This window comes from Metarhizium acridum (genome assembly GCF_019434415.1).
Source record: "Metarhizium acridum strain ARSEF 324 chromosome Unknown scaffold_574, whole genome shotgun sequence".
NCBI classification, from domain to species: domain Eukaryota; kingdom Fungi; phylum Ascomycota; class Sordariomycetes; order Hypocreales; family Clavicipitaceae; genus Metarhizium; species Metarhizium acridum.
The window spans coordinates 320,679-339,383 of NW_027094044.1; the positions used below are offsets into that span (position 1 = coordinate 320,679).

General features: G+C 51.1%; 5 protein-coding genes across 7 annotated transcripts; 2 read left to right on the forward strand and 3 right to left on the reverse strand.

Moving 5' to 3' along the window:
• Nucleotides 1-282: 282 nt before the first annotated feature.
• Nucleotides 283-639, reverse strand: J3458_020546 (uncharacterized protein; the record flags this gene model as incomplete). The annotated part of the gene is made up of 1 exon (XM_066122102.1): nt 283-639. One exon carries the CDS (start codon nt 637-639, stop codon nt 283-285), a length of 357 nt encoding a protein of 118 aa, XP_065972728.1.
• A 6,293-nt stretch (nt 640-6,932) lies between these two features.
• J3458_020547 (uncharacterized protein) lies at nt 6,933-11,678 on the reverse strand (the record flags this gene model as incomplete). Its single annotated transcript, XM_066122103.1, has 2 exons — nt 6,933-11,581; nt 11,645-11,678. 2 exons carry the CDS (start codon nt 11,676-11,678, stop codon nt 6,933-6,935), a joined length of 4,683 nt encoding a protein of 1,560 aa, XP_065972729.1.
• A 446-nt stretch (nt 11,679-12,124) lies between these two features.
• MRI1_3 (S-methyl-5-thioribose-1-phosphate isomerase) lies at nt 12,125-13,285 on the forward strand (the record flags this gene model as incomplete). The annotated part of the gene is made up of 1 exon (XM_066122104.1): nt 12,125-13,285. One exon carries the CDS (start codon nt 12,125-12,127, stop codon nt 13,283-13,285), a length of 1,161 nt encoding a protein of 386 aa, XP_065972730.1.
• Nucleotides 13,286-13,444: 159 nt separating this feature from the next.
• J3458_020549 (uncharacterized protein) lies at nt 13,445-14,744 on the reverse strand (the record flags this gene model as incomplete). The annotated part of the gene is made up of 2 exons (XM_007817842.2): nt 13,445-13,632; nt 13,694-14,744. The coding sequence occupies 2 exons, from the start codon at nt 14,742-14,744 to the stop codon at nt 13,445-13,447; spliced, it is 1,239 nt and encodes a 412-aa protein (XP_007816033.2).
• Nucleotides 14,745-14,966: 222 nt separating this feature from the next.
• J3458_020550 (uncharacterized protein) lies at nt 14,967-17,262 on the forward strand. 3 transcript variants are annotated; one of them, XM_007817843.2, is made up of 4 exons: nt 14,967-15,924; nt 15,989-16,184; nt 16,250-16,551; nt 16,620-17,262. In XM_007817843.2, exons 1-4 carry the CDS (start codon nt 15,848-15,850, stop codon nt 16,924-16,926), a joined length of 882 nt encoding a protein of 293 aa, XP_007816034.2. In that variant the 5' UTR covers nt 14,967-15,847; the 3' UTR covers nt 16,927-17,262. The 3 variants fall into 3 exon arrangements, with proteins under 3 accessions (XP_007816034.2, XP_065972732.1, XP_065972731.1); XM_066122106.1 differs by lacking the exon at nt 16,620-17,262 and having other exon boundaries at nt 16,250-16,591; XM_066122105.1 differs by lacking the exon at nt 14,967-15,924 and having other exon boundaries at nt 15,931-16,184.
• Nucleotides 17,263-18,705: the final 1,443 nt, after the last annotated feature.

The window sequence follows — 18,705 nt, forward strand, 5'->3', positions numbered from 1 at the left end:
CTTAAAAACCGAATGCTACCCCAACATAGCACTGGTACGGCAAAGGAAAGCTATCACGGACGACACTCGCAAGCAGATTCGAAATGCCGCCCACCTTCACCCAGATTGGACGCTTGCACAGCTAGAGGAATGGTCAGCTAGCCTAGACGGTGGGCCGTGTTCGGCAAGCAATAATTAACCCAAGTCGCTTGAGGCGAGATTCAATCATCTCGATGGCTTTGGCAAAATCCAACTGCGTCCAGGCCGTAGGGGCGCGGTTAGCGAAAACGAGGAGCAACAGATTCAGAATATGATTGCTAGAAACCCCTCCTGGACAGATATGGAATTGGCCGATTGGACCTCTAATAACTGGCAACATGGAGTGAAGCCTACCACCATCAAGAGATATGAAACAAGAATCTCAGACGTGGAAGTCCCGCGAAGAAGCGACAGCAGGTGGAGGATCGTGATGCTCAACGGAAGAAACTTCAACGCTTCGCTTCCTTGAATCCGCACTTGTCGAAGTACGAACTGGCGAAGTGGACCTGAAATAATTGGACGCAGGGAGTCGAGCCAGTTACTGCCCTCCATTATATGCGCCCCGAGTACAACTATCTTGATGGGCTTGGCCACATCGTTGCTGGTCAGCGACCTCAGCATGATGGAGCATTAGAGGACAACGAGCAAGGTGTCGAGCTTAAGCAGAAGTCTTCCAGTCGCCACAACTACACACTCGTTCAGGTTTAGGCTGCCTTGAACGAATTGCTCTCTTTCCCCGCGCGACCAGTCATGTAAGTGGCCACTACACATAACATCAATCATCAAGTGCTTGGCAGGAGATTACGCGAGTATCTTATTGGACAATTAGGGGGAATGCTAGTAAGTCCATCAGAGTCCATGTTAATAATCGTGCTAAAACTAAAAATATTCGTTGGCACGGAGTTTAGCTTAACAGCCGAAATGTGGCGCTATTTACATGACTATCTTAGAGACCGTTAACAGTCCTTTCTCAAAGGGTCAAAAGACAACCAGGTCTATTATTAGCAAGTTATTGAAGAACCCAATCATAGGGATCATTGCAGCTTCACTCTTGATTTACACATCTTAGCGAGACTAGGATTGCAGTCACACGGTTTGCACCCCATACATGTCCTTAAAGGACTCATGAGAACGAAAGTAGTCATAATCATCTAGCATAATACCTTACGTACATGCGAAGGAAACACTTCTGAGTTATAAAATCAATAACCGTGCCTGAAATCGCAGATGAGCCGCCACCCTTCTTCCCAATGAATCCGGTTTGTTCAAGTAATAATTGTAATAACCTAATGGGACAAGGCATAATTCGTGGTTTACCCCAGGACGGGCAGTCCTGGATGTGCCATTCTTGCTTCTGGTTAACAAATAACAGACTCGTGGATCCCCTCCCAGTATTCGAGTCCACTTACGTTATTTGTAATAGTTGTGACTCTCGTCTTGATATCGTGGACTCAATAATACCCGCTAAAAATATTGGTACAAATAAAATCAGGCATGTTAATCTAGCCCAGCAAATAACCATCTGGTGCAATCATTTGAAAACATGTACGGATCGCGAACATGGAATGCTACGGCCAATGGTAACGTATCCATGTTTCATCTGTGAACAAAGACTCATCCATTGGATAAGAATATTATTAGCAGCACATATCCCACGCTGTATCTTTCCTGGAGGGATAAGACATCACGGCAGGTTACGCCAACATGCGCAATACATTTTGCGGAAATGTGCTGAATTGAACACAGGTCAAAGGATGGAAACCGGTGACAATTGCCACACCAGGCAGGCCTAGCCGTTGACAAGGGTGAGCACTGAGGCCTGGTCTCGCAAGTGCCATTGAGATTATGTGCAGGCACGTGAGATCCGAAGACTGGCATGCTCGACAATATGGATGCCAGGTCGTGGGATGTTGCTCACAGTGATAGGTAATTATGCTGCATCAGCTGACGTGCTTTGCACCAAATGCAACCAAGAGGCACCAATGCTGAAAACTAATCCAGGCCCAAGGAGACAATACTCCATGGGTGACCAAACCTTCGCTTTCCGTCAGAGACTTTGCCAATCGTGCAATGATCAAGTCGATAGTAGGCTAAGATCTGTATCCCTATTCATCCCCTTGCACACTGGATTAAATCCTTTTCTTCTGCAACCCGAGGTCTTTAGCTTGACGCAGGATAATAACCTTGGAACCGTTTGAAGCCTTCAGAGACAATGGAAAATGTGTATGCTGCTTTCCTGACTGTTCAAAAGAACTGAGCCACTCTATGGCCTTTTGCGCACATATTACAATGGACCACCATTGTCAAGACCTACTTGCGCCTGAAGCGAATACTGATTTGAAAGACTTGAGCTCTGCTTATCTTGAGACAAAAGCAAGAGAATCTGGCTGTTTTACAATGGAGGATGCGGATGAAGTTGCCGTATTAAGCGGTAGTGACATCTACGATATTGATGATTCCGAACACGAAGATGATGGCCAGCTCAACAGTCTGGCAATGGAATAGAGTCCAGCGGAGGAGCCGCTGATATATACTGGACACCAACCGTCTGGAAGCGAGGTACAAGACGCATTCGAGAGTGAATACCCTTAGTCTGCGATATTAGATCCAACTAGGGTTGAACTTGTGATAAACTTCTCCGAGTAACTCGAGACTCATGGAAACCCTATTGAGGCCCTCGTAGAAGATATTTATAATGAGAGAGATTTTTCTTAGTCTTACGCTACAATGAACTAGAGAACACTGCGTAGGTTGATCTTTAGTTCTCTTAAGCGTTTGCTAATTGACAGCTAGTACGATTCTCCTATGCCTTGGTCGACAGAACCGCAGGTGGCCGGCGCTGTATTGGCACCAATAACATTATTGGGCGCTCTCACATTATAGCGAGGACACGGCCGTATTCGAGAAGATACTTCGCACTATGATTTCTTCTTAGCATGGTAAGCGCGGAAAACCCAATATTCCTGTCCGATTTCACCTTTTGCGACTAGAGCAAAGATGTCTGAAATGCATATTTCACTACAGACCCTGATATCAAGCTTGACCGTTCGGCACGGTCTGATTTCTGTGAGTGGACAGAGAACTCTGAAGACGGAATTCAAATACAGACCTGCGGAAGCCCTAGATTCTATATAACGTTAAAATTTTGCGCTGTTTACTTGCGTATAGCTGCGTTGTTTCACACGCAGCATCAGACTTCGAGAACACCTCTGTTGTCCATTAGCACGCCGCTTCCAAGTGTTAAGGACATTGTTTTTTATTTCAAAACGAGTGCCTCTCTTGTGGTCCCGTCCAGGTGAGAGCCGTACTCCAAGCTTTTAAAGACCCTGCCAAGGCCGGCCAGCAATTGGTTTTCGGCGACACGGGGTTTGATCTTGACGTCGTGCACCAGCGGGAGGCCGATTCAATTGGATTGCTTATCCACTCTTCTGGGGTGCGTCTTTGTAATTTAATCAAGACTACAAGGAGCCGTTTGGCGCGCATAGGTAGACTTGTGTCATGTAAACGCATAGATCCGCAAGCTTTCCTCGATTCAGCAAGAGGACTCATCGGGCCAACGGATCTGTTTCTGCAATTCAGCCTATATAACCTGGATCTCAAATGTATCAGAAATGCCTTGGCCAAGGCCGACATACAACAGGACTACATGGACAATGTGCTGCCGTCAGTGGACAATTGCGACCCTTTCCAATGCTGCATAAAAGACTCTTTGTGGCCGTTGGTTACCTTGGCGAATTGGAAGCTTGAGACTGTTTTTGCATTTGCATTTCCACAGCATTAACTTGTTGGATTGCATCACGATGCGCTGGTGATAGCATAAAGCTGTAGCTTGCCTTTCATGTAGTTGATTAGCTCTACAAACCCTCTTAGGCTCGCAAATACCCCAGTGGCTTCTCGAACAACCTGTGGGATCATGTTGAGCGCCTTGGGCCTCGGCTGCAGGTCACGTTGGAGAAGTCAGGCTCGGAATCAAGCCTCCTTGCCAACGATGTAACTTGCCAGACCCGCGCAGCAGGGAGTCTTACTACCGTTGAAGAGCCGCAGTCCAGGCAGAGAACGCCTGTCCCACGAATCTCGTACCTGGAAAAACGCTCGCTGGAAGATGGCGATTCCCCTCCGGGCCAATCTTCTAGCCTGAACGCTCATTCAAAGGACTGAAAGCGTTGAGATTTACCACAAGAACCTCAGCTCGGATGTGTGATGTCTCCGTTGAGTTGTCAGCGCTGGCAAGACAGCATTCAGTTTTGGTATCTCAAGGAAGAAGACAGCGTTGGCTTCAGTCTCAGCCTCAGCCTCGGCCACTGCTACAAACTTACTGCCACTGCCACTGCCAGGTGTATTTATATTGCTCATCAATCGCTTGGCGACGTGTTAGGGATCAATCACCGTGGGGTCCAACGAAATGCTCGTTTCAGGGCCCTGGAACTCTTAGTTTAGCAGCTTGCTAGCTCTTCTACTTGGGTCCTGTACGATGAGTTTCGACAAACTTGACTCGATGATCAATGACCAGGTTTTTTGAGTCCCAGAGGATCCTGAGGGATTCCCAAGCCTTGTTTATAACTCTGACTTGCTCATGAGGCTAGTATGAGAGCTGAATAAGAGATGCCAGACTACTCACGGACAGTTTCGATATAGGTGCAACCATCCTTCTGCCTCCATGAATTTGGCCATGTGCATGATCTGAAATTCGCAAGACTCGTCCAACTAATCATCTCCCCCTCCAACAAGGCTCACATCAGATGAATGGTATGGGTAGGGTTCTTTAGTATCATCGTTATCTACATCTTTAGGTAGGTGGCCTAGACACTGTTGATAGATTGTGCAAGCTCTTCTACAGAGACTTGCTTCTATCCTTACTAGTCTACGTAGTAGCCAAGTACTGTTTCACTCAATTACTTAATTAGCCAATAGTCACACCTTGTCTACTCTCGAATTAGCCATCTGGAGAGTGCTCCAGTCTAACCAAAGATATCAATGTAGAAGGTTTAGGTTTTATATTTATGGATTATAATGACTCTTCTTCTCCCACAAGATCAGAAGTGACTTCTACAAGGGGGTCTGTAGAGTCATCATTCGAGTCATCATAGGTGCTGTTCTCACGTATCTGTCCAGCCGATTGTAGATGGGAGACTGTGTGATACTCCATCCAGCCTATCCTAACCGGGTATGTTAGAGCAATCCATACATATATGTGGCTTAGGAATGACAGGTGTAGCTAGTAGGGTAGTATTACCTCCATTAGCCATACTAGAATCGTCAATAGAGTAGGAATCTATCCTATCAACGCTACCAACCTTGTTATCATTATGAGTATCATTGTCAATAACGATCGCATCTTTTAACTAGAGTCAGCATACAACCTCTATCCTCATAGAAAACTATAACAGAGTTCCAAATAATACCGATAGCGTACCTTGAGATCCACCTCGTCTCCTATCCTCCAAGTGTCGAGGCGAATCTGCCTCTGCCTAGCTGCCAGGTGTCCCCGGGCATTTGAACGTTGACTCTTTCTTGACCAACTTTGACAGTTCAATCCAGCAAGATCCTTGGATGAGTTCATAGGGGGAACCTCGTCGTCATTGTCACAGCCAGACGGAACAAGTTCCTGTTCATTCCCACCGTTGTGCAACGATCAAACCTGATCTTCTGCGTCTCTGTCGAGTTGGTACTTTTGAGCCTTTCGAGGGCCAAGAAGGTGGTACGCCATGACAAGCACAGGGCTGGAAGAAATTTACAACTAATATATCCACTATAACCATAGCATAACCGCTATAGGACGTTATCCAGGGATCGCAGTAAACTCTACAAGTAGGATAGGAGAAGACGAGGTAGATGGAAGTTCTGGACTGATCAACAGAAAGTGTGATAATCCAACGGAGAGTTTTCCAAGAGAGGGTAGCTGCTCCATCTATACTCGCAAACAGACTCTAGCGATGCTCGACACCCCTTGCCTGGCTCGATAACACGCCAGTCGAGAGGCAAGCACTCCGATGCAGGCATCATGTCTGATTGCCTTGTTGGGACCACCATTCCAAACATGGCAGCCTGGTTGTTGGGCTTTCATGACCTTTTCCCGGGACCCATCTCTTCCCCATCCCACCGATTGATTCATCGTCCGACCCATTGGCTGCGTAAGACCAAGCAGCGAGTTATGATACGCCGCCTCAGCCTGATTCCCGGATCTGATCAACTTGGAACCCATTGCATACCTTGAAGGTCGCCAACCCTTCGAGCCAGTCGAGTCTACTGGCTCCTGCTGCGGAAACAGGACGGCTGGCGGGCGACGTAGCGAATTACGCGAGGTTTGATCCTCTATTGCGAGTCATGATGGCCAAATCTTTGCTAATCAGCAGATGGATCAACTGGGTGCCTTGAGTGGTAATCGAGTCATACCTCTGCCTCGCCAGATTAGCCCAGTCTCACCGCCCACCAGCTGAGCAAACCGTCTCGCGCAGGCTGACCGGTTCCCGTTTTGGCGGCGCGCAGGAAAGCGCTCAAAGGTGATTGGTCGGGGGTTGGCACGGCGTCATGTGCCGCGGGCCGGTGCAGGACACGCGGGTGGTGGGTGGTGGGTGGGCGATTGGTATGACGTCAGGGCGAGTACGGAGTACGAGGGCGGCGTTGGAGGTAATCGGCGTTGGTGGCTTTGTGCATGAGATGGTGACCTGGATGCTGACGGGGTGCTGCGCTGGTGCTTCTTTCATTGTTTCTGCGGCCGTGCCGTCGTACACTAGGCTGTGTCGGCAGCTTCAATGCTGGTTGATGGGTTGGTCGATTGATTGATTGATGAATGGCACAAGACGTCTAGGGTGAGGGAGGGAACATGACATGACTGTGTAGCGTTGACGAAATGGAACGATTCAAAACAAGGTGTCAAAAGTAAAATCACGCATTCTCCTTGTCTACCATCTGCCTCATGCCACTATCCTGCCCTTCTGCCTGTTCATGCCTTCGCTTTCACATACCAACGGCCCTCCCCCCGGCCCACTGGCATCCAAGCTCACTGTCACGCTCCTCCTCTCGCTGACCACCCTCACTGTCTCGCCCAGATTCCTCCAGTCCACCTCGCACGGCGCAGGTGTGCTCGCCCCTCCTCTGTGTCCATCCACCGGCGGCACATCCCTAATTTCCACCGTTGGGTACGGCAGATGGCCTTCCCTCTGGGGTATCAGCACCAGCGGGATTTCGGCCTCCGTGTCTGCAGTCGACGACATGGTGCTGGGCGTTTTGCCCCCGGGGATGACAAAATGTCCCCTTCGACGACCGCCAATGAGCCATGTGTCGCTGGGGGCCGTGACCTCGTAGCTGAACTCTTCGTCCTCCCGAGCCAGCGCGTCAGTGTCCCATATGCGTGTCCATTTGAGGTGGAGTGTCGCCGGAAGGACTTGGTTCACCGAGGCTGCTGGAGCGCCCGCCGAGGGTCCCTCAAGGTGGTCGAGGAGAGATTGCTCGATGCGGATGTCGGCTGTGTGGACAACGGACAGGGATGGGACCTCGACGGGTATGACAATCGACCATGGTTCGTCTGGTGTGCACGTCGGGAGGGTCAGGCGAGGGTGCTTCCTCCGCCAATCGTCGAGAAACTCGGCCAATTTCGTCGTCGCATCGTCCCTTGTGCCAGGCACACATCCAAGGCCACGCAAGTGATGTGCCCACCGGGCCTTCTCTAGATACGATGTTGTGACTTCGCCCACCAGCGCTGCTCGTTCTAGATCGTGGGCCTCTAGCCCGTTTCTTGTTTCCTCCAGTACGCGCGCCGCTGTCACCTTGGAATACAGCTCCAGCGGCGTGTCTTTGAGTCCTTCTAGAATCGACTCTTGTATGCGCTCCTCTATCTCCGTCTGCAGCACGCTGTAGTATAGCTTGAGGTGCATTATCCTGCCATCTCGTGCAGCCACCTCCGTCCCCTCCTTCCTTTTGACTTTGTAGAGTAATGTAGCTTGCTGCTTTGGGAAAACCATGACTGTATTGGCCGGCGGGATGCCAAACGAGGACTCGAACAGCTCCGACCCCACAAGCTCGCTCCTGAACAGTCGCAGGGGGCTGGATGACGCAGTGTCCACGTTGAACCGCGAGAACAGTGCGTTATGCTTGAACACGTCTTGTACATTTACCCCAACTGCTAGCGAGACCGGAATCATGATCGACTTTGCGAGCTGGAATGATTCGCCACTTGTTGTTACATATGTAACCTCTACCTTGACTGAAACGTCGCCCAGATCCTGCTCAATGGAGTAAGGGAGGCGCACGGTAATGGATGTCGCTTCCTCCATCGGACCGAAGAAAAGCGCCCCGGATTCTGGGCGTTTCGAAAACTGGATGGATTCGTCGACAAGTTTTGCTTCTGTAGTCAACAGACGGAGACCACCAGTTGTTGGTCTGATTTTGGCTTCACAGCTCTGCAAGGTGTTCCACCCAGAACGTATGATGAGATCAAGCGCGTTGTTTTTACCAAGGCTTATGTGTCTGCTGGCCGTCAACTGCACGTCAAGCGCATTGGGGCGCTGGAACAAGGTTACATCGGGATCTCGGAAGATGCTGCTTGTCCGGGGAGGCAAGGAGTTGACGTCTTGTTCGTGGTGGAGGCATAGTTTGCCGGACACCAAGGCTAGCCGGCTTACACGATAGCTTCCGGGAATAACGGACTGGGCAGCAGTTAGTAGTAGGATCAGGCCCAAAGATCGACAGCTTTGACATACATTGCACGCTACGGAGATTGAATTCTTGCCTGGAGAGAGAACAATTTTCCCGTCGACTTCCAAGTTGATGTCTCTTCGTGATCCTCCATCTGTACACGTCATTCTTAGCTTCGCGGAATCCAGCGTCAGCTTTTCTGGCAGCAGGCTCCTGAGTTGAATCCTTAACGAAAATCCATCTTTCCGGTCATGGTAGATGGGTGTTCCTTCCAACTCAACATCCATGAAAAATTTTGATAGTGGCACCTTGACCTCTGAGGAGAGATTTAAAGTCAGTGCAAATAGTTTGGCCGCGACCTGTTTGATAGGCGAGTGCTCGAGAATGGGTATCTTTGGCAGCGCTACTGCGGCAGGCTTCCGTTCCCGATTTTCTCTTTCAGCGGCACAAGACTTGATGAGAAGTGTCATCGCAACATGGACATAGTGATCGTTTGAACCGAGCTCGCTTAGACACTGGCAATACATGACTAGCAGAGATAGCTCCAAGAGTGACCAACCATTTTTTGCAAAGAATGGAGTGGCCTGCTCGAAGTATGATGTGGCAGCCTTGTATTCTTTCGTGTGAAATTTGAGCATGGCCAGATCAGCTGTGCAAGTCTTGACGGCGTGAACGTGATTGGCAACGGCAAAGTGGTGGTGAGCTTTGTTAGTGAGGATTTCGTATAGACGATAAAAGTCGACTGTGTTATCGGTGGCCGTCCGCAGGATTTGACTGTCAATACCGGCGATTGAAGGTGCAGAAGATTCTGTGATAGATTTGCCTCTACTGTTTGAACCATGGCCACACCCACCACCACCACCATCATCATCATCACCATCATGGAGACTGATATCTTCCATGCCGTCAAGCCCAGGTTCACCAACCAATGGTGCTTCATCCCAGCCGTTGGACCAACCGCGCTTTTTGCCCAGGCCTTCTAATATGCTCCTGGATAGCATGTACAACTCTGCACGACGAGCCGCCAATTCTTCAAGCCCAACCTTGAGGAACGATGACGCCTGCGAACCGAGTTCCGCGACGCTCGGTTTCCTACCAGGACCGGGAAAGTTGGGGCTAGGTGGTGGGCGCGATGAGGGCTGCGCTTGCAAGGACGAGGATCTCGCTGGATGTAGCATAGTCTTCGGCTCTGGAATTGATGACTTTGGCTCGGCCCCGTCTCCCATGGCCAAGGTCGGCGGTGGGATGGGCAGTGCTTTGGTCGAAGTTTGGGCGAGAATCTGCTGCGCAATTGTAAATGCAAACGATGCAACCATGTTGTCCATCGTCTCCAGCAGCAATGGATCCAGGGTCGTCACCTGTGCGTTGTCTGCAGTATCTGAATTGGCATCATTCAACAAGGATGCAGTGATGTCTTGGCGCATAACTTGAGATATTACTGGAATAAACTCCAACGTCCGTCGGCATACCTCGGAGAGCATGCCCAAATTTTCAGGTCCATCGTCATTATTCATGGGCGGTAGGAGCGGCGCTACGCCATGGAGAATAGAATCGCGCTGATCCATCAATTTGGCCAGCAATTCTTCCCGTGTTGCAAATGCATTGCCCAAACGCAAGAGTAGTGATATTTGCCTTGAGAAGATGTAGCATCTGAAATCAAAAACGGACACCTTGTTGGCAAGAATCATGTCGCGATAGGCCTTTTTCGATGAACTGATGGGGATATCGTCGGCGTCGTTTGAGGCCGTTTCCTGCCTTTGCAAGTCCACGGCTACCTCATCACCGGCGTCCCCTGATAGCTCCGTCAACACTTGCCCAGCCACCTTTTGTAGCTCTTCCGTATATGTTAACATGGCACCGCCGTGTTTCTCCGGCGCTCCGCTCTCGATTTGTTCTTGAATGACTGTATCAAGACCAACGCTCAACTCGTCATATCCGACGAGGGCGTCCTCGACAAGCCCAACATTCTCAAACCCGCGTGCCAAACCCTCCTTTAAAATGAAAAAGGTACAAAAGTTCCAGCCCGGTAGACTTCTTTGACCGTCCTTTTCTTTGATATCCTCCTCATACTGTGTTACTCGCATATCAAAGGAGCTCAGAATCAAGCCCTTAAATTTGCTCATCAACTCGTTCCATGCATTCTCGGCATCTTGCTCAGTCTCTGAGTATCCAGACGGCACAGCGGGAACTACCCTTGGCAGTAGGTCATATGGCACATCGTTGATGCCGATGCGAATCTGGGCGACGCGGTCTGGTGCGCCTTTACTAGACGAGTTGAAATCAGATCGAAACTTCTCCATCAACGGCGTTGACCCCGGTCTCCATCGTGAAGTAGTTGATGCCTTTTCTGCCGAGCCCCCTTCACCCTTGCTCCCAGTGTTTCGGGGTTGAGTGGCAGCTGCAGTATTGGGGATGACGACGTGCAATATGAGCCACTCAAAGGCATCGTGCTTCTCCTGATTGCTGGCCTTTTTGGACGCACTCGACGGCGGCGTGTGCTCCTTGATCCACTCGCGAATCTCTGCTCTCACCGTGGCCTTGTATGAATCGTTGTCGTCGCACCGTACCAGGAGCACTTTGAGATAGGGGGTGTTGCGCAGGCCGGGGATCTGATGGCGTCGCTGGCCCGATGAGGAGGTCTTGGTCGCCGCAGCCTGCTTGTCGACCGTGTCTGACGAGCTGGCCTCGCCGCCCACTTGCTGTGTTTGGAAGCCGTCATCGTCACGCGAGGCATTCGTGGACCGCCTTGACTTGGGAGCCGCGGGTTCGGGTGGCTGCGAGGCATCGCCTGGCACCAAATCAACATGTAGGGTGTCGATAGATCGGAGAGGTCCAGCATGTGACTGCCAGTGGAGGTTGCGCAATGGCAATCGAGGGACTAGACCAGGCGCGAGAAGCTTGTAGACATGGTGAGGATCGAAGTACTCGACTGAGAAAGGTCAGGACGTACGCAAAGGCGGAAGGGGTGCAAGGAGCAAGGAGCGTGGCTTACCTGTCACTTTTGACGTCGATGACTGCTGTTCCATGGCCAGCGCGTCGATTCTGCCATTAGCATCTTACCATGTGAAGGCGATGTCTAAGGGTGAGGCTGCGCGCCGATGCACAAGAGTCAACCTTCGGATTACTCGAGACAGTCTGGTGGTGGCTGTTTGGTACCGGGTCCCTGGCAGCTCGTCAAGCTAGCATCACATCTGGTGCCTGGCAGTCAAGTCAATCAATCTGTCAGGGCCAGGCGGTGAGAGCCCATGGCGCCGCAGAGCAGCACGGTGCACCACTGAAGCACCATCATTGGTCCACCTTTGCGCACCAATAATCCTGCACATGTGTCGGCACGCGCTGACGCCATGGCGGGGTGGCGGCAGAATCGTTCAACCAGGAAAGATCTGGAGTTGTGGAGGGGCAACAAAACACCTGGCGAGCCGCTTTCATTTCCTCTTTGCAGTTGTAATCAGGGTGCTTTCAAAAATTCACCATGTCCACCCTTCAAGCCGTCCGCTACTCTCGCGGCAAGCTCGAGGTCCTTGACCAGCTCCGCCTCCCGCACGAATTCCACTATGACCAAGTCTCAACTCGCCAGGAAGCCTTCGACAGCATTGCCTCCATGCGAACCCGTGGCGCCCCTGCCATTGCCATCGTCGCCAGTCTTGGGCTTGCTGTTGAGCTTTTCAATGGTCCCGTAGCTGCTGATTCGCCTCAGCAAGTCATTGCCCACATCGACGAAGCCCTCGACTACCTGAAGCAGAGCCGTCCCACCGCCGTCGATCTCACCAACGCCATTAACCAGCTCAAGGCGCGGATACGGACGTCTGGTGAAACCAAGGCGTCTATTATACAGGGATTTATCGAAGAAGCCGAGAACATCTTCGAAAAGGACCTCAAGACAAATCTTGCCATCGGGGACTACGGCGCCGAGTGGCTCAAGGCGCAAGTTGGCGCGACACCAGATAACACCGTTTCCGTTCTCACGCACTGCAACACCGGCTCTTTGGCTACATCCGGCCACGGCACGGCGCTTGGCATTATTCGAACCCTGCAGGCCAACGGCCAACTACGACATGCATTCTGTACGGAGACCAGGCCGTACAACCAAGGCAGTCGCCTCACTGCCTTTGAGCTGGTCTATGAAGGCATCCCCAGCACCCTGATTACCGATTCCATGGCCGCATCCCTATTCCGCACCAAAAAGGCTGAGAAGAACATTGTGGCTGTCATTGTCGGCGCCGACCGAGTTGTTCGCAACGGCGACACCGCCAACAAGATTGGAACGTATCAACTGGCTGTGCTCGCAAAGCACCACGGCATCAAGTTTTTGGTGGCGGCGCCGACTACCAGCATCGATCTGGAGACGGAAACTGGGGATGGCATCAAGATCGAGGAGCGCAAGCGGGAGGAGCTGACCCAGGTGACTGGTGCTGTCATCAAGGCTGATGGCAGGGTGGATGAGAGCACAAAGGTCAGGGTTGCCACGGCCGATCAGAGGATCGAGGTGTGGAACCCCGCGTTTGATGTTACGCCAGCCGAGTTTATTGATGCCGTGGTGACTGAAAAGGGAGCAGTCGAGAAGGGACCCGATGGCAAATTCGACTTTGGCAAGATAATGCCAGAACGGTGGGCAAAAGTGGCTGGGGCGTGAGAGTGATGGAATGAAGTAATGAGAAATTTGAGTGGGAGCTGGGCCTTGTAAAAGTCAATTTTCCAAACGAGACGCGACGTGGGGAGTCACCGCATTAGATTATGAGCGCGCATAGCATGAAGCCCGTCTTCCACAGCCACTTGCTGTGATGCTGTGACGTTATTGCTTCAACGCATGGACAATTAGTTTCTGATACCCTTCAACGGCTTCTTCCAAATCCGCAACCGTCAGGTTTTCCCTTGCGCCATGAGCAACGAGAATGTTGCCAGGACCGTACAAGTACCTCGTGTGATTACCAGCCAGGTTGGGAATGTCCGTGCCGTAATTGACTGTAATCTTTTCGAATCCTGTCCGGCGAGGTGGGTTAGTAAATGCCGTCATGAGCAGACACGCCTGGGGAAAAACTACCGTCAACATCGCAATTGCACTCGACCGATCCATAGCCGTGGGTGCAGTCCATCTCAAACGCCTCGTCATCAACTTCATCCAGTATCCTCTGAATCTTCCTCGTCACAATCTCATGCCCCCTGTCTTCGGGCCCAATGGCCACCCTCGCAGCAAACTTGACCACTGCCTTTTCGGGAATCACATTGGCCGCCACGCCGCCGTCGAACCGGCCGATGTTAAACGTTGTGTTTCCAAAAAGCTCCGAGCTGCCCAAGTCGGCATCCAGAATCCTTGCCAAGGCACGCACCATCAGCTCGTTTGCCGACTTGCCCAGCCACGGATACCCACTGTGACCCGGCACACCACGAGCGGTGATGTCGCAGAACAGCCCGCCCTTGTGGCCACACGCAAGCCTGTTCTCGGTGGGCTCACCAAAGATGACGGCGTCGAATTTCGGCGGCTCCTTCATCTTGGACAGCGAGTCGCTAAACGTGGCCATTCCGTCGCCGGCAACTTCTTCGCCCACCACGAAAAGGAGCATCACCTGGTCCTGGTGGGCGATTACTTTTGAGGCATGCAGCTGCTCGAGCGCAACAATCATGGACGCCACGCTGCCCTTGGCGTCGACGGAACCGCGGCCCTTGATCATGGTTTCGGGCGTGATTTCGCCGGGGGAGATGGAGTACGGAATGTGCGGGGGCACGACGTCAATGTGCGAGGATACAACCACCCTGGCCGAGGGGACTCTCTCGCCCTTCCACGCGAGGACGTTGAAGCGTTGTTTGTCTTGGGGCGTGCCGTCCCTGGCCGCGACGGGCTGGAGGTCGGCATGGTACCCGCGGGCGGCGAGGTAGTCGACGAGGAAGTTGCCGACGGCGTTTTCGTTTCCCGAGATGGAGGGGATCGAGACGAGTTGCTTGTGTAGGCTGAGCAGGTCTTGGCGATATGAGGGCGCTGCGGCCGCGGCTGCATGGTGCGAGGTTGGGACACGATGCTTGGCGTCCTTCAATGGCTGTTGGTGGCACGTTGCCCACGGCACCAGCGCCAGAGACGCGATGATTGATGGGCGCATCTTGGCCCTCTGTAGGAAATGTGAGCCTCGGGGCGATTGGTCCAACTGATGAAAACCAATGGTGTCGGGGTGAATACAGATGGATGAGCAGAGTCAACCGTCAATTGATGTAAATGTCGTCCCACTTCCCCACACCAGTCGGTTACGATGTTGACACCGTCACACCACTCCACGTGATGGCGTATTTGCAGCAACCTGGAGAGCTGCGTCTGTAGAGCATAAATTGAATTGACGCAGATAAATAAAGGAATCGATTTGATTGCTTTGTGTCGTTTGTTCTTCCTGATTCTAGACTAAACCCCGTCCGGTGCATTGGAAGTGGTTTCCATGGTTTCCATCCACCGAGCAACTGCATGACGGAGCCGCTTAGCGTGAAGGGCTTTCAAACGATATATACAACTGCAGTTCAGGGCCAAGATATCAATTGATATTGTCCGACCAGTGACACTACTATACTAGATTATTATTTTGCCATGCCCGGGGTATTTCTAATGGTTTTCAAAATTTCTTCGAATATATGTATTTTTATTTCCTTTTTTTGTTTACCACAGGAGATCTAAAAATATCACTGCTGGGCTTCGAATCACTCCAAGAGCTTTCGAGGAATGGTTCCCAATCAAAGCTCGTGGACGACTCGATGAATATATCGTGAGCACGAACCCCCTTTTGTGGCCCATACTACACAGGTGTAGTCCTGCTCGTACATATAGCATTTCAACAGTAAATAGGCTTTAGTCGTGGCGCCCCTAGCCCAAGACCGTCGGCGCCTCTCTTAACCGCCTCAGCTGTCAGCTTACAAGCGTGCGCCTCCCTCCTCATGAAATCTGAAATCATCGCTTCGTCGGGTTGCCCTCGACGAGCCGCTGGTATAAACGTTACGTCACCGTCTGTACGGCAGGTGTGCCGCCGAGTTGTGCAATGCAACGGTATAAGCAGCCCCTTTCGCGTATACATTCATGATTGGTCATATCCATCATCGGATCTCATCTAAGATACGCGTAGCATAATCCTACTTCGAATCTCCCCATGTTTCTCATGCAATACTTACAATCGTTGGCAACTTTTTGTGGCTGGGAAAGTAATCATCGCTGTTTGCCTTGGCCATGTCGCGAATCATTGATAAGCTGCCTCAACCAAAGACCAAGGCCCCGGTCAAGGTCATTGTGGCAACGGCAAGCAGGTATGACTTTAATCACCAGTGGCAAATAGTAGCAGAAGAGGAGCGAGGCTGACGGACGGGTTAGAACGGGAACGCTGAGCGTATATGAGGCCATGAAGGTCCTGGGCTACAAAACATTCCACATGAAAGAGTGTGTTCACGAAAGCGGTGTGCCGCACATGGAGGTTCTCGCCGAGGCCATCCAGGCGCAATATAGCCCCCTCTCGGGCATCAAGCGGTACAGCAGGCCAGACTTCGATAAGTGGCTGGCGGAATATGATGTATGAAGCTACATTCTCCTGCTGTGCTCTTTTCTTGTGAGCTTCATACCTGACTCTTGGTACAGTGCATCGTCGAAATTCCGTATTTCCTAGGTCCTGGACTGCTCAACGCCTACGCCGACGACCCCAACATCAAGTTCATCCTGACCGACCGCGACCCGGACAAATGGGTGACCTCTATGAACAGCACGGCCGGCGAAATCGTCACCAAGATGAAGCAGTTCCCGCTGAATGTGTTGCACTACTTTAATAGGGATTTGCACAAATTTGTCATGTTGCACAAGGTCATTTATGAGGCGATTGCCGACGGCACCGTTCCTGGGGATAGAAACAACGAGGCGGCTATGCGAAGGAATTATGTTTCTTAGTAAGTTTCCCCACGGCGGCTCCTTTTGTTTGTATTTTTGTCACCAGGTTCATACCTAGCGAGTGTAGCATCGAAATGGCCAAGAGCGTCCTCCCCGCCGATCGGCTCCTCTTCTTCCATCTCGAAGACGGCCTCGGCTGGGAACAAATCTGCGCGTTCCTGCATCTCCCTACACCCGATCAGCCGTTTCCCACTCCTCATATCCAAGAGAACTTCAGGAGTAATGTCCGTGACTGGCTGAAGCCCCGGATTCAGAATGCAATGATGACGCTGGCTGCTGTGGTGGTTCCGGTGGTGGGAAGTCTGGTATATTTTGGAATCAAGAACTGGGCTGCGTTTTGGCCGGGGTCTGAAGAGTACAATAAAAGTACGTGATAATGTAGCATTCTAGAATAGTTGAAAGACAAACTGATCGAAGGCACTATGGGAATATATTCATTTTCATGTGGCATTCCTGCGGATTGGGGTCGGGTTTGGTAGCATATCGCACGGTCGCGGGCTTTCGTGCGCTTGGTCTGTAATACCGTATCCTGGGGCTATGCTGGAATGAACGAATAAACTTGAGAATTATTCACATCAGACGTTCCAGAGAATATCAGTTAGGGGAGATTGGATCTGGTCGCTGGTAACAAAAAAAAAGGCGCAAAACGTGGAGTGGAGGGTTCATGAGCAAAAGGGAAAAAAAGGAAAAGGATCAAAAAGAAGTGCCAACAGCCTGACTCGAACAAGCGACCTTTGCATATCGTGGAGATACAAGTGCAACGCTCTACCACTAAGCTATGCCGGCTTCGATTGACTTCGGACCCTCATAATTTGGTACATGAGCTGCTTGGCTGCAAGTCACTTGCTCCGCGCATCAGGTGAAAATTGTCACTCACCCAATCCCGGTTGGTACCTTATACTCTGCGGCTATTATTTCGGTATTATTTTATTGAGATATTTTCTTCTTGGGTTATTGCCTTGTGCTCAAGCTGTCGGGGCTATTGCGACCTATTCTGCGTGTCTGGTAACACCGTTGACCCCAGTTCACGACCTTGACGCCAAATTCGTACTCAAAAATGCCCCTGAACAACTTTACCGAGAATAGCCTGCTATTTATGGTGACTATAATGTTGAACCCTACTGCTCCAAGATCCAAGCATGGTTGCGCCGAGTACCGGAACTACAGCCTCCGTCACCAGTTTTAGATTAACCCAAATCCCCTGTCTCGGGTTTCGGCGCAGACTTGGGTATAGTTGCAATTTCGCAGCAGAAGCTAATTTCGTGACGGCTGATAAAATTCTCCCATGGAACTCTAGTCTGAAGCAAACAGGTGCGTTGTAGGGCGCTGGAGGTGCCGAAGCTCCGGCGGAAATGGCGGCGGTGCGGCCGCCTCCAGACTTTTGCCGGCCCGTTCCGACGAAGCCGTTCTATTTGCCGCGATTCTTCCTGTTCACCGAGAACACGATATCAACCTTGCAAACTTGGTATGACTCCCTAGGAGGAACCTCCAGTATCTTACGGTTAAGCATTGAGTTAAAGATAAGCCTCCCACATAGAAGCTTTTGGACTTGGCCAGGATCAAATTCTGCTAGGCCGGTGCTTCAGACTCCGTAATATGGCCACCCAAAAATGGGAATTTATTCATCCCGAAGTACCAAAAACATCAACCATAGCATGTTCAATTGAAGCCATGGCGACAAATATATGAAGTAGAGTTTTGTCGAGGCCAAGATGGAACAAGGACACCTCCCGGCCATGCTGCTTGTTGGATGGGTATTTGTGACCCTTTTCTTGAATGGATGTGCAAAAGCAAAGATATCTACACAGATCTTCAAGGTACGCGTTTATGGAAAAGGGGACATGCAGAATTAGCTCACTCAAATAGCCGTACAAATCAGCTTGGCTGTTTACAACCACAAGTGCCTTAGGACTAGATACCATCTCCAATTTTCTGCAAAACTTGGCCCGCCTCGAAGCCCATGGCGGCCTCATATATACACCACTATAGCAGAGGCTTTGCTACTGCTGCTGCTGATGCAGCTGCAAAATCCTGCCATCTTTTACCTTTATGGCCATCGGAATAGTCACAGATGCCCTTTACCACAATGCACGGGACCTCGTCCCAAGCCCCCGCGCCTTCCATCTCAAAGGCAATGTAAGGCTATCATCAAC

Coding starts and splice junctions, on each gene's coding strand:
- J3458_020550 (XM_007817843.2), top strand. CDS start 15,848: ATGTCGCGAATCATTGATAAGCTGCCTCAACCAAAGACCAAGGCCCCG. Junction 15,925..15,988: donor ATTGTGGCAACGGCAAGCAG/GTATGACTTTAA, acceptor CGGACGGGTTAG/AACGGGAACGCTGAGCGTAT. Junction 16,552..16,619: donor CGAAGGAATTATGTTTCTTA/GTAAGTTTCCCC, acceptor TAGCGAGTGTAG/CATCGAAATGGCCAAGAGCG.